General features: G+C 53.6%; 2 protein-coding genes across 2 annotated transcripts in view; one reads left to right on the top strand and one right to left on the bottom strand.

Moving 5' to 3' along the window:
- ANO9 (anoctamin 9) overlaps positions 1-6,973 on the bottom strand; it is a 19,235-nt gene extending 12,262 nt beyond the window's left edge. The window contains exon 1 of the mRNA XM_029965726.1: positions 6,704-6,973. Coding sequence (XP_029821586.1) covers positions 6,704-6,973 — 270 coding nt within the window. The remainder of the gene's footprint in view (positions 1-6,703) is intronic.
- The window catches only part of PTDSS2 (phosphatidylserine synthase 2), a 34,035-nt gene continuing 27,720 nt past the window's right edge, over positions 6,972-13,286 (top strand). Inside the window, 2 exon segments of the mRNA XM_029965738.1 lie at positions 6,972-7,033; positions 7,035-7,160. Of these exon segments, the coding sequence (XP_029821598.1) occupies positions 6,972-7,033; positions 7,035-7,160 (188 nt within the window).

Genomic DNA, 13,286 nt, shown 5'->3' with positions numbered 1-13,286 from the left:
AGCAGCAGCACAGAGGGCTGGTGATGCAGTGCAGCAGCGGGAAGGAGCTGCCAGGGATGGGGGTATTGTCACCCAGGGTCACCAGAGACACTGTGACCTGAAAGGCAGCCCAGCCAGACGGGTTCCTCCAGCTGTCACCTTGGGAGCAGAGCCGTGGTGGTGAAACCATGCCCTGATGTAAGATCTGCATCCCAAGCTTTCACTGGAGAATGAGGCCATGGATGCAGGAGAGGCCAGGATGGGGAAAGGGCTGAAATGTTCCATCAGATCCTTGCTCACGTGGATCAGCCACAGCACAGGAACCATGAGGAGACTGACAGCCAGGAAGCCAAAGTGGGAATGCTCGAGAAGAGGAATGTTCTTGCCCAGAGGTGCTGTTGTAACAAGAGCCAGAACTTCTCTTGGATAAAAGGTACTCAATTTAGGGCAAGAGGCGGAGGAGGGGGTTATGGTGTTGTCACCTGCTCTGCCAGAGCTCTAACCAGGTCTGGGGGGCAGGACTGGGTGTGACAGTTCTCCCTGGCTGAGCCCCTCTCTGCTCATCTGGGCACAGAGGGTTGGGAGTGGGAGCCTCACTGGGCTCTGCCCTATTGCCAACGCTCTGGTGCTGGCACAGATCTGGCCTGGCACAGCTCTCCCCTGTCGTGTGGGCTCATGCCTGCCTGGCTGGTTTCTCACAGCCTCCATGTGCACCAGCCTCATCCTGCAGAGATTCCCTGCCAGCACCACCTGTGATCACGGGGCTGTGGAGGGGAAGCCACCTGTTTGGGACAGGGCGGTCTTGGGGGGTTCCTAAATGCCACCTCCTATTGTCCTGCTGCTGCTGACCCCAGTTGGAATCTGTTCCTAATATCTCATTTAACCCTACTTTCTGTCAGTTTGGAGCCATCCCCCCTTGTCCTGTCACTCCAGTTCCTGATGGGAAGGCAGAGATGTGTAGGCAGGGACAGCTGCAGAGGGCAGGGACTTCGGATCACTGTTATTCTCCCACACCTAGTTTTTTTTGTCCCAGGGATTAGGGAGTCGGATCACGAGCAGGTGAGGCCACCTGGGCTCTGCAGTGGTTGTGTGAACCCTGGACTCTATCCCTGCTCTCGGGGAGGACACTTTCACTCCCTCCTGCCCTGTGGTCAGAGCGGGATTTGGAAGTGCCACTGGGCAAAGGTGTAGGAGAAGTGACTGGCACAATGGGAAGCAGGAATTTCAATGTTTAAAAAGGGTTTCCATGCCCTGAGGTGCCTCCAGGTATGTCAGTGGTGCTTCTCCCCTGTCACAGGGGGCCAGGTAACCCACTGCCCTGAGCATTCCTTCAGGGAAATGGCCACAGGCACCCCTGGGCTGGGGGTGGGGTCACCTGTGTGAGTGACTCAGGCCAAGGACCTGGATAGGATCCGGCATCCTTGTGTTCCTTTCCAGTCATGGATTGGTGAGGGTTTGGGTTGTTCCCATCACCCACACTGAGATGATCACATTGCTCTTCTCTCCGGGATGTTTCTCACGCAGCTTCCCTTGGAGCACTTCCATGTTACCTAATGGCTTCCTGAGAGAAGTGGGACAGCCTTGAGCTGGAGAGGCAGACAGCACACCTGGACCTTTACCACCTGCCCTGATCTTGGAGAATTTGCCTGGCTTTTTCAAGGGAAGGAAACCGCATCTTTCCTTCCAGTCTAGAGAAGAAAAACGGCACCGCTGCCCCTGTACTGCTTTTGGAATGCCCCAAAGGCCGGAAGCAGATGAGCAGTAGAGATCAGAGCTTAGCTCATCCCGTGTTTCCAAGGCACAGGTGCTTAGAGGTGCTGAAAAGCAACAGCCTGGAAGTATTGGAGCAGTTTCTGTTCCTACCTGCATGGTGAAGCGGAGAGCCTTCCTCTGTCCTGGTGCTCCTGGGGGCAGATCCGCAGGCAAGGTGGGCTGCAGGCTCCTGGGCTTCCTTGTCGCGTGGTTTCCGTCCCCAGCTCCTTTGCCCGAGGACTCATGTGCAGCGCCTCGACTTCCGTGTGGGACTCCCGCCTGCCTTGGGAGGGAGCTGATATCGGGAGGAGGTGAGGAAGCTGCCCTTCACCCTCGCTCAGAGGAGTGGCAAGCCCAGAACCGCCCAGCACCGGGGCAGGTAAATGTGCCAGGATCCTCCTGCGGCCCCAGGGCTCTGCCACCCTCCTCTGCCCCTCTCTGTGCCAGTGCCATGTGCTGTATCCTGCGACATCCCCGAAGAGGTGCCACAAAGGGGCCAAAAGGAGGAAGCACCTATCAGCAGAAGCCCTAGAAAACTCTAGAAAATCTCTTCACGCCTCACTGGCCAGTAAAGCAGCTCCAGAAGCTGCGTGCTGTTCCCCCTTCCCCCCCCCCATGTGTAACAGTGCTGCCAACCTGGCTTTGGACACTTCCAGGGATGGGGCAGCCACAGCGTCCCTGGGCAACCTGTGCCAGGGCCTCGCCACCTTCCCAGGGAAGGATTTCTTCCCAGTATCTAATCTAAACTTGCCATTCCTTCCCAATATCTAATCTAAACTTGCCATTCCCTCTTGTCCTGTTCACTCCAGGCCTTTGTCCAAAGCCACTCTCCAGCTTCACTGTGGGCTCCTTTCAGGTGCTGGAAAGCCACAATTAGGTCACCTCGAAGCCTTGTCTCATCCCAGTTCTCTCAGCCTTTCCTCATAACAGAGGTGCTCCAACCCTCTGATCAACTTGGTGTCCTTCCTCTAGATTCACTCCAACGGGTCCATGTCCTTCCTGTGCTGGTGCCCCCAGAGCTGGATGCAGTGATCCGGTTGGGATCTCACCTGAGCAGAGCAGAGAGGCAAAATCACCTCCCATCTGGAGCTGTGGCTTGGAGCAGGGAATGAATTCTTACAAAAGGTGAGTGAAAAGGTGGTTATGTGTAAGCCAGGTCTCACAGTTCCCCTTTTACTGGCTTTCTGGGGGGGTTGTTACTTTAATTTCCGAATAAGAAGAGCTGCCTTTCCTGGGAATAGCAGGAAGATCAGTAACTGCTCTGGATTCCCTTGTGCACTCCAACAGCATTGCTGTGGGTTACTCTAAAATAAGTCCTGGGGGAGTGATCCAGCTGTGTCCTGGCAGGAAAGGCAGCCAGCATGTCCAGAGCGGTGTTCCCAGTCAAGCCACCACTACCCTGTGGCTTTGCCAAGTGCCTTGAACAGACTCCAGACTAGACCTGTGGGTTATTAAACAGGGGGGAAAAAAGAGTTGTCTTCCAAATGTCCTGCTGTGTGTGAAACCAAGCGCAGAGGGAAGGCAGGGGCAGACCTTTACCCTCCCAGGAGTGATCCACAGGGATAGCCTGGAGTGGAGAACAGTCTGTATGGGCAGCAGCTCTCCCTGGGTGTGGGAGCGTGTGTGTGTTTACCTGCAGAGAGTGAAGCCCTGTCAGGCAGCGCTTTCCACCTGCCAGCAGCGCAAAGACCTTTGCAGTGCGAGCGCGGCTGGTTCCAGGGAAACGAGATTACCTGTGGGTGGAACAGCCGCGTCGCTCCACCCACACTCCGGCTCCTTTCTCCTGGGCAGGGCTGGGAGGACTTTGCTCTCCTGAGTGTGGGTATCCAACAGCAGTCCTGAAAGCCTGTGGGCGTTACCTGCCCGTGGGGAAGGCGAGTGTGTGCCCGCAGGTTGGCTTTGGGCGACGTATCCATCCCCTGCAGCATCTCACGGCGCTCAGAGGAGACTGCGCTGCTGCTGCTCCTGTTTAGGAGGAATTCGGCTTTACCTGGGCAAGATTTAGCTGCTTTTGCAGCAAGGCAGGTGACCAGGTCGATGCTGTCCCTCTTTCAGTACTTCCCTCCCCTCGTGCCATGCACCACCTCTGCATTTACTGCTCTGTGGTGCTGCCCGGGGCCGAGGACAATCGGGGAGGGAGATGATGTGCCCACCAGGCTCTGGTGAAAAATCCTCTTGACGTGAGGTGTTGTGGAGCTCCGGCTCGAACCTGTGCCAAGGTATTGCAGCCACACAAACCCTGTGTGAGCAGGGAGAATAATTTAAGGTCTGATCAGCTCCGTGGCTGCTGGGGCTGGTCACACACCCGAACCCACCGATGGACTCCGGTCGCCTGGGGCGGCGGTTTGACCCACGCTGAGTGTGTTGGTGCTGCAGCACTCCCTGACCTGTTAGTCCTGGCTGGGTGTGGAGAGGGTAACTCCCACCTGAGGAGAGGTAACAGACCACTGAGGCTTTTTGTGTGTGAAACCACTCCAGCCACACAGAGGCTGCCTGGCCACCTCAGCTGGCAGTGATGCTTTCCGAGTGTGCAGAGGAACACCTCCCTAATTCAGGATGGTGCTAAAAGATTTATTTGCTCTTTTCAGTTCCCTGCATCTTGGATTTTTAATTTTATTTTTTTTTTCACCCAGGAGAAGCCTAAAAGGGGAATTGCTTTCCTCTATACCTGCCTTAGAAGGAGATGATCCTTCTGGGAGAACCTCGAGATAAAGGCTCTCCTAACTCCAAACTATTCTTTCCAGCTGCAGCTTGTGGTGGTCCTTTGCAACTTGGGATATTCTGTGATCTCTTGGAACAAGGTGAGTGCCTCCAGGTCTCATAAAGCATCACGGGGTCACCAGTGTTTCAGGTTGAGAGGGAATTGTGCAGCAGTCAGAAATGTCCCTTATATATCCCAGAACTGTGTTTTACTGGTTTTATCTCCAAGGGCAGGAGTTTTCCAGATTCTCAGGGAATCTTTGGCTAAACCCTTCTCCCGCAGATGCGGCAACTACACAGTTTGTGCTGTATCTGAGAGGGCAAACAGGCAGAATGGTTGGCTTTGCTAGCCCATAAAAGCCCCTCACAGACAGATGAGTGATGGTTGTGAGCTGGTGCTTCACGATAGCTGAACCCAGCCGGCTGCTGCCCTCCCGTGGCCAGTTCCTTTCTTTTGTAGAATCCTAGAATATTGGAATGGTTATAGTTGGAAGGGAGCTTAAAGATCATCCGGCCCCACCTTCCACTAGACCAGGTTGCTCCGAGCCCCGTCCAACCTGGTCTTGGACACTTCCAGCGATGGGCAGCCACAATTTCCCTGGGAAATCCATTCCAGGGCCTCACCACCCTCACAGGGGAGAATTTCTTCCCAATATCCCATCTAACCCTGCTGTCTTTCAGTATTTCATAGAACCACGGAATAGCTTGGGTTGGAAAGGACCTTTAAAGGTCATGTTGACTACTTGCAGCCTTGTAAATGTTTCCTCTCATTTCTTTCCTGGTTTTGTTTGTCTGTTCCTGCAGAGCGTTCTCTTCCCTCCATGGTGCTTGGTGCCATGTCAGGATCTTTCCAGAAAGCCAGATCTTTCCAGCCATCCGGGATCAGCATGTCACATTCTGCATGAGGAGCCTGGCCAAGAAAAATCTGGAAAGAGTTGAGGAATTCTAAGAACACATCAGATCTGAGGGCACAGGAGCACCCAGCACCCTGCCTTTGAACTCTCCAGGTGGGAACAAAAACTTTTACCAGAAAAACACATTTCTGCAAATGCAAATCTGGCCATGTATTTAATGTTTCATCACACAAAGATGTGGGAATTGGGACAGACACGGCATTAGGGATGAGACTAATGGGAAAGCAGTCTGGGGTACTTGAAAGCCACACAACAGTCTGGCAAAGAGCACTTTTCCCTGAATAATTCAAGCGAGTGCGTGCAGAAGGAAGCCGTTTTCTTTAATTAGCACTCTTTGGTTACTTTTGCCAAGAGATGCAGAGTTTTAGCATTAAATAACAACCCTGGCATAATTTGCAAATGCTGAGTATGTGCACTCATAGCCCAACGCTGTCACAGCTGAAAGGACTGTTCTCTTTATTCATTTCTTTCCCCCTTCATTTGTGTGTTTTCGTGGAAAGGGCGCGGAGGCATCGGGGGGCCCTCCTGTGAGGGGCACCGGGACCCCCACCCTGAGGGGCAGGGGGACCCCTGTGAGGGGTGGCTGAGGGGCATTGGGGGTCCCCCCATAAAGGGCAATGGGACCCCTGCCCTGAGGGGCACTGGGTCTCCTACCATGAGGGGTACACAGGGACCCACGTGAGGGGGCATCAGGACCCCTGCCCTGCCCTGAGTGGCACCGGGACCCTCACCCTGAGGGACTCTGGGGCCCCTGTGAGGGGCATCAGGGCCTCTGCCCTGAGAGGGCACTGGGACCCCTGTGAGGGGTGGCTGAGGGGCGCTGGAGGTCCCCCCATAAAGGGCAATGGGACCCCTGCTCTGAGGGGCACTGGGTCTCCTACCATGAGGGGTGCACAGGGACCCACGTGAGGGGCCATCAGGACCCCCGCCTTGAGAGGGCACCAGGACCCCCACCCTGAGGGACTCTGAGACCCCTGTGAGGGGCGGCTGAGGGGCACCGGGACCCCTGTGAGGGTTGGCTGAGGGGCACTGGGACCCCCACCCTGAGGGATTCTGGGACCCCTGTGAGGGGCACTGGGGGTGCCCCCATAAAGGGCAATGGGACCCCTGCCCTGAGGGGTTCTGGGACCCCTGTGAGGGGTGGCTGAGTGGCACTGGGACCCCTGTGAGGGGCGGCTGAGGGGCACCGGGACCTCCACCCTGAGGGGTTCTGGGACCCCTGTGAGGGGCGGCTGAGGGGCACCGGGACCTCCCACCCTGAAAGGGGTTCTGGGACCCCTGTGAGGGGCGGCTGAGGGGCCGGGACCCCCCCCATGAGGGGGCGCCATGAGGGGGGACGGGACAGGACACGAACAAACCTGGCGCCGGTGGCGCCGCCTGGCGGGCGCGCCCAGTGGCGCGCCAGGCGGTTGCCACAGCAACGGGGGGACGCCCGCCCCGGCCCGCGCCTCCCCCGGCGGGCGGCCCCGCGCACGAGTCGCCGACGCGGGGTCGCGCGCTGCCGCGTCACCTTTCAGCTTCTCCCCCCCCCACCCTGTCCTTGCCCGTCCCGGCCGGGAACCCGCCGTGTGTCCCTCCCCGTGTCCCCTCTCCCGCTTGTCCCTCACCCGCTCCCCACCCGCCGCCATGAGGCGCGGCGACCGGCGGTGCACGGCGGGGGCCCTGGGCAAGGCCGCGGCTGGAGAGCAAGGCCGGGCCGCCGCCGCCGCCGCATTCCGCACGCGGAGCCCCCCGGGGCCGAAAGCGGGACGGCACCCGGCCACCGCCGCAGCACGAGTCCGAGGTGTACGACGACGGCACCAACACGTTCTTCTGGTGAGAGGCGCCCCACGGGAGGGGTCCGCCGGGGGCTCCTCCGCGGTGATGGGGGGGGGACGAAGAATGGGATATGGGTGGTGGTCTTAGGGATGGGATGTGGGGCAAGGATATTGAGGAATAGGACAGAGGGGGGGCTGAGCAATGGGATATGGGGCAGGGACACTGAGGAATAGGATAGAGGGGGGCCGAGCAATGGGATATGGGGCAGGGACACTGAGGAATAGGATAGAGGGGGGCTGAGCAATGGGATATGGGGCAGGGACACTGAGGAATAGGATAGAGGGGGGGGCTGAGCAATGGGATATGGGGCAGGGACACTGAGGAATAGGATAGAGGGGAGCTGAGCAAGGGGATATGGGAGAGGACACTAAGGAATAGGATGGGGGGCTGAGCAAGGGGATATGGGAGAGGACACTAAGGAATAGGATGGGGGGCTGAGCAAGGGGATATGGGAGAGGACACAGGAATAGGATGGGGGGGCTGAGCAAGGGGATATGGGAGAGGACACTGAGGAACAGGACAGAGGGGGAGCTGAGCAAGGGGATATGGGAGGGGGGACACTGCAGAGTAGAATAGAGGAAGGGCTGCAGAGTGAGATATGGGAGGGGGGACTGAGGAATGGGAGAGAGGGGGAGGACTGAGGAATGGGATATGGGGGGTCTCAAGGATGGAGGACACTGAGGAATAGGATAGAGGGGGACTGGACAATAGGATATGGAGGGGACATTGAGGAATAGGATAGAGAGGGTCTGGGGAGTGGGATATTGGCTGGTGGACACTGAGGAATAGGATAGGGGGGGTGAGCAATGGGATATGAGGAGGACACAGGAACAGGATAAGGGAGGCTGGAGAGTTGGATATAGGGGGCTGAGGAATGGGTTATAGAGGGGGGGCACTGAGAAATGGGGTATCTGTGGGAGCCTGAAGTATGGGATATGGGTGGGGGGGTCTGGGAGGGGAAATTAAAGGAGTTACTGCCCACTGTTCACGTTGCTCTGACTTAGCTGGAATAGGCAAAGGGTGTTTTCCTGGCAATTTAATGGGGCTGGCTTTAGGTCATGTCACCTCCTTTCCCAATCCTGGTCCCAACCCCTCCAGGAGCAGCACCCTTAGAGCTTCCCCATATCCCACTCAGTGAGTGCTCTGGAGGTGTTTTCCAACACCCTGGGAGCCCACTGTCTGCAGGCAAACATTTCTGCTTGATTCCAGCTATCAGCATTGTTTATGTGAACCCCACCTCCTTCTCCCCCCTCCCTCAGTCTTGGAAGAGGCTTTTTCCATCCGCGTTCTTCCCAGTAACCCTGGCAGACAGCTGAAGTTGTGCCCCAGTCCTGTTGTGTTTTCGTGTGTCTTGGCCCATAAAACGGGTGCAGAAACCCACAGCTGACGGTGTTGGGCCAGCAGAGAAAACCAGCTTTTCGTCCTTGCATTCAGTCCTTGCAGGAAGTGGTGTGTTTGTACCTGGAAAAGTGCTCCTAAATCCTGTCCTTGCTGGAGTCGTTCCACAAATCCCCTCTGCACACACGCGTGCAGGTCCATGGATTTTCTGCTTGTGCTGAACACACGTCCTTTTTGGTGAAGGAAACCGAGCTGACACTGCAGAGGCTCCTTTGGAATACGAGCTGAGGGCGATGGGATTTGGCTGGAGCCTGTCATGGAGGAGCGGGAGGGGAGGGCACTTGGCTCTCACCCTGCCAATCTGGGCAGCAGCGGCACCAAGGGTGTTGATCCCGATGAAGTAGGTGACGTTCCTGCCAGTGCAAGCTGCAAAGGAGCACTGGGATGCTGCTGGATCCCAGCAGGATCTCTGCAGAACCCCGACAGGCGGGTGTAGCCAAGGCACATCGTGATCTTGGGGACAAGAGGACCTTCCCTGGAGAGCACAGCACGTGTAGGCTGAGTGAATTGCTGGGTCCTGGCGCCATCCTATAAATGGAAAATGGGTAAAAGTGTCCTTTCCTTACTCTCTACTTCAGGTGGCTCTTGCCAGGTGTTTTGTGAGGCCTTAGAATGCTGATTTTTTTTTGCTGTAGAATCTCACCTCGTTGCACCTGTCTGTGGTGGTGGCAGGGCTGTCTGTCATCCCAGGATAAATGCTGTAGTGCAGTCAGTGTGTCCATGTGGGTTGTTCATTTGGAAATCTGGATGTGCCTTGTTCTCTCAGGAGCTTCCCTGTGTCGGGTGGTCCCTTCCAGGAGGGCAGCAGGGACAAGTGTGCTGAGTTGTTCCTTAACTTCCCTGTCTATCCGATTTTCTTTTCCCTAGTAACTTTTGCTGGCAGGCAGGAGTTTAAACACTTGGAAAAGTCCCAAGGCTTTTCCTGGTGTTCCTTTTGCCCTGTGCATGACAGAGTATCCTTTGGCAATGACTCAGTTCTTAAAGTGTACGAGTATAAAGATTATCCAGAGAAATTATTTTCTTCCTGTGACCCTTGGGACTCTTCTCGTGATGTGGAGGTGGCTACAGGAAAGGGGAATTTGTGAGGATGCTCTGACTTTGGAAAAGTATGGAATGTACCTTCTCTTCGAAGTCCAGAAGTTAGGGATAAGGTTACCCCCGTGGCTTGTTCTGTTTGGAAGAATTAAAGGATTTGGGACCTGTAAACAGAGTCAGAAATCATTCCTGGAGCAGTTCAGTTTGCAGAGGTGATTTTCCTGCTATAAATGTGATCACTGGGAAAGGTGGAGCTTCCTAGCTGGCTTCCTGCTCTTCAGATCTGTTTGAAACTTTGGAAAACCAGTTGTGTGCCAATATCTCTGTTCTTATTCCACATAAACGACTTGGGGCTGGAAAATACTCCGCTGGGGGAACTTGCTCAGTCAGTGTGGCCTGGCAACTCCTTTTGCCGCTAGTAAATGCCAAGGGAAGGAATCATTTAGAGGAAGGGATCAAGTAGTTGGACATTGTGTATGATTTTTCTCCTAAAATTTCTGTGTTATCTTGACTTCTGTATATATTTCATAGCGTGTCTTCAACAAAAGCAGATCTTCCAGGAAAACATCTGCCCAGTCGTGATTTGAGGATGCTGGGAGGTGCCAGATGTGCCTTTGCCACCACGCTGTGACTCTGTGGGTTAATTGCTTTTCCTGAGCCTTACTTTAATTTGGATTTGATTGGTTTAACATCACCTCTTAATTATGAATGAGGTTTTTTGTCTCTCACGTTAATAATTCCGTATTGCTGTCAGACGGGTGTGATATTCCTAAGGTTGTGTGGTGTGGCATCAGAGATCTGTGGAGCTCAGGAAGTTAAAATAAATAGGAAAAGAAGGCAAAAAGAGGGAATGGCAGTGATTCTTTGGGCTAATACAGTGTTTGTGGGAATTATTTCAGCCTGTTTGGTGCACAGAGCATGGAATTTGCAGCCAAGGAAGAGGCAACCTCTGCTGGCGTGTTCCTCTTGGTTTATTCGGTGTTGTGAGAGTCTTCCCAGATGGCCTTGGAAACGAGGATGTGTGTGGGCAAACCAGCTGGTTTTGGAAAGATAGGATTGGCGTTCAACCCAAAACATTCCTTGTGGAGATTGTTCTTATCTGTGAAAACGCCTCTCAGGATTTGCTAAGGGCAGGTCTGGAGGAAGAGGTGGGGATTTATCCGGAAGAGAGATTAGGGAGGCAGAAGATCCTCAGGCGGGCAGGGACTGCCTTCTCCTGGAGGCTGGCTGTGGCACTTCCAAGACAGCATTCCTTGAGCTTGCTGGGAACTGAACACTGTGTGGATTTTTCCATGCTTTAAGGGGGCGGTTTTGGGATTCCGTGTGTGCCGAGCTGCCTGCTCGGGATTCACCACGCCGGAGCACGTTGCTTGTCTGGAACAGGGGAACGTTGCTCCAGAGCCCTGGGTCACCCAGCCGTGCTTTTCCAGCCTGTGGGAATATGCTGGCAGGGCCAGGGAGCTGGGACATCCAGGCCTTGTGCAACCCCACTAAGCTGTGTTCTCCAGCTGGTTGTGGATGAGGGGAGCCCTGTCCTGGGAATTGCGTTATATGGGAATGGCACTGCCCTTTCCCGAAAGGATAGGATTGCATAGTTCTGCCAAGTGAGCTGGAAGTGCAGATGGAATATCTTTGTGCAGAGAGTCTGTGAGAGTTTAATGCCCCACCTGGGCGTTAATTTTCTATATTGTACTTTTTTTTGTAAATGTGCTCCTGAAGTTTTAAGGGAAAAAATGTGCTTAAAGTGTGTTATCCATAATTCCCGGTCACCTGTCCCAGTGGAACTGCTCTAAACTAACACCTGGAACACAGATTTCTATAGGTTTAAATATGAAAATGCTCTGTAATTGAAATTGGAGCATTTGGGGAACTTCTGGGCTCTGTAGAACTTCGGAAACGTCGGAGACCTTGGTCCTTCCTCCTGATTAGAAGGAAAACGCCTGATTTGCCAGAGCTTTGCTGTTGTCCCGTGGTCCTGGTTCTCTGGAGGTCCCTGTCCCTGGGTTTGTTTGAGGAGAGGCACTGGCTCATGGCGAGGAAAATGCCCGGTGCTATTTTGGAGTGTCCCGAGTCCGTAGGGAAATTTAATCGGCGTCGTGTGACTTCATGGATGTGCCCAAGACGTGCGGCTGCTCTAAGAATAGGGACTGTTTTATCAACTCTGAGAGTTTAAACAGGTTTTAAAACGCAGCCTGCAGCTTAAAAACCAACAGGGATGTTTTTATGGTTGGATTTCTGTTGAAGGTTTCCAGACACTCTCTCTATCCCAACAGTTTCAATTGTGATCTTAATTTTGCGTGTCAAAGTATTGGTTGGTTTAAAATTGGTTCTAATTCTTGGTGTGCTTGCCTGTGTCTTATTCTTCACACAAACCCTCTGCTGCTGTTGGAGGGATGGGTTTGTTCTGCTGTTTGCCATATTGTCTTAGAATTCCCAGCTGATTGTGTTGGTTCGTGGAGGGTACAGAGAGCTCTGACATCCATTTACAAAAAAACCTCTCTCAGATATGCTTTTATGACCGTCATTATTTGGAATGAAGAAATAAATAATGAAAAAGTTGCTGATGGGACTAATTGAGTTTGCTGACAGATTCTTTCTCCAGCAGCAGCAATTAAGGAAACTTTTTAAACCCAAGGGGCGAACTAGACTGGCTCTCCTTCGGAATTTCGTTCCACTTAAGAGAACCGACCAAAATATTAATAAATAAATTCTTTGCATGGTGTTCCAGTGATTGTTGTTGTGTTTAATGGAGTTGTTGCATCATTTGTGACAAACAAGCAGTGGATAACAAGGGTGCGGCCCCTGCTCAAGCTGATTTTACTTTGTGGGAGATTGAACGAGGCCAACGGGGTGTTACTCCCCCCTTTCCATCCAGGGATCTGCCCCAATCTCCCCCCAAAAAAGAGGTGTTTAAACCATTTTCTTAGGTCGTTTGTGTCACAGGCTTCATTTGGAAAACAAAGGCGCTGATAGTCATTTCCTTGCAGTTTCTCAGTGTGACAGGAGAATGACTTAGCATGAGAAAGAGAAGTTGGGATCAAACTTAATCCCATTAACCAGGGAAAGAAAACCCACTTTTTTTTGTGAGCAGCGGTGTGGGAGAGGTGTTTTGGCTGCTACTGCTGAAATTGCTCTTGCTGGGTGTTCGAATGAGCAGGGCAAGTGGATTTTGTAAAAACAAACCTTATTTATTTCACTTCAATGCCCCAATTTCTTGAGCGGGAAAGAGACACATTATGCAGCACCGAAAGGCAGAAAACTAAGCTACTTAATTTTCCAGCTTTTTAGAACTTCGATGTTTGTTGTAAATCCTCTCCCTGGCCTTACATATTTTTGTGTGCAGTTTTGGATGTGAAACCTCCTAGAACTGGCTGCAGTTTGTGCCCCCTTTGCCTCGTGCGTGTTGCCCGAACTCCTGGGTAATCCCGAGGGGAAGATTCCCGGTCTGGCCAGCTCAGCTCTTTTCAGCCTCCCGGGCTCCAGGCCAGGAGAACATAAGCCTTTCCACGTAATTCCTGCCGTGCTTACCTCGCTGGGATGTTCTCAGCTTGTCTTCCTCTGGTGTGTTGTTTTACAGCGTGTGCGGAGATGAAAACAATCCCTTTGTGCCGTGAAATCCATCCTGGCTTCGCTGGGACACGCACTTCCATGTACTGCTCCTTTTTGTTTTATTTTTTTTTACCTCCCAGG

This window comes from Manacus vitellinus, unplaced genomic scaffold, assembly GCF_001715985.3.
Source record: "Manacus vitellinus isolate BGI_N305 unplaced genomic scaffold, ASM171598v3 scaffold_118_pilon, whole genome shotgun sequence".
NCBI classification, from domain to species: Eukaryota; Metazoa; Chordata; class Aves; order Passeriformes; family Pipridae; genus Manacus; species Manacus vitellinus.
The sequence above is the reverse complement of the archived record's forward strand: the minus strand, read 5'-3'. Positions and strand labels throughout refer to the sequence as shown.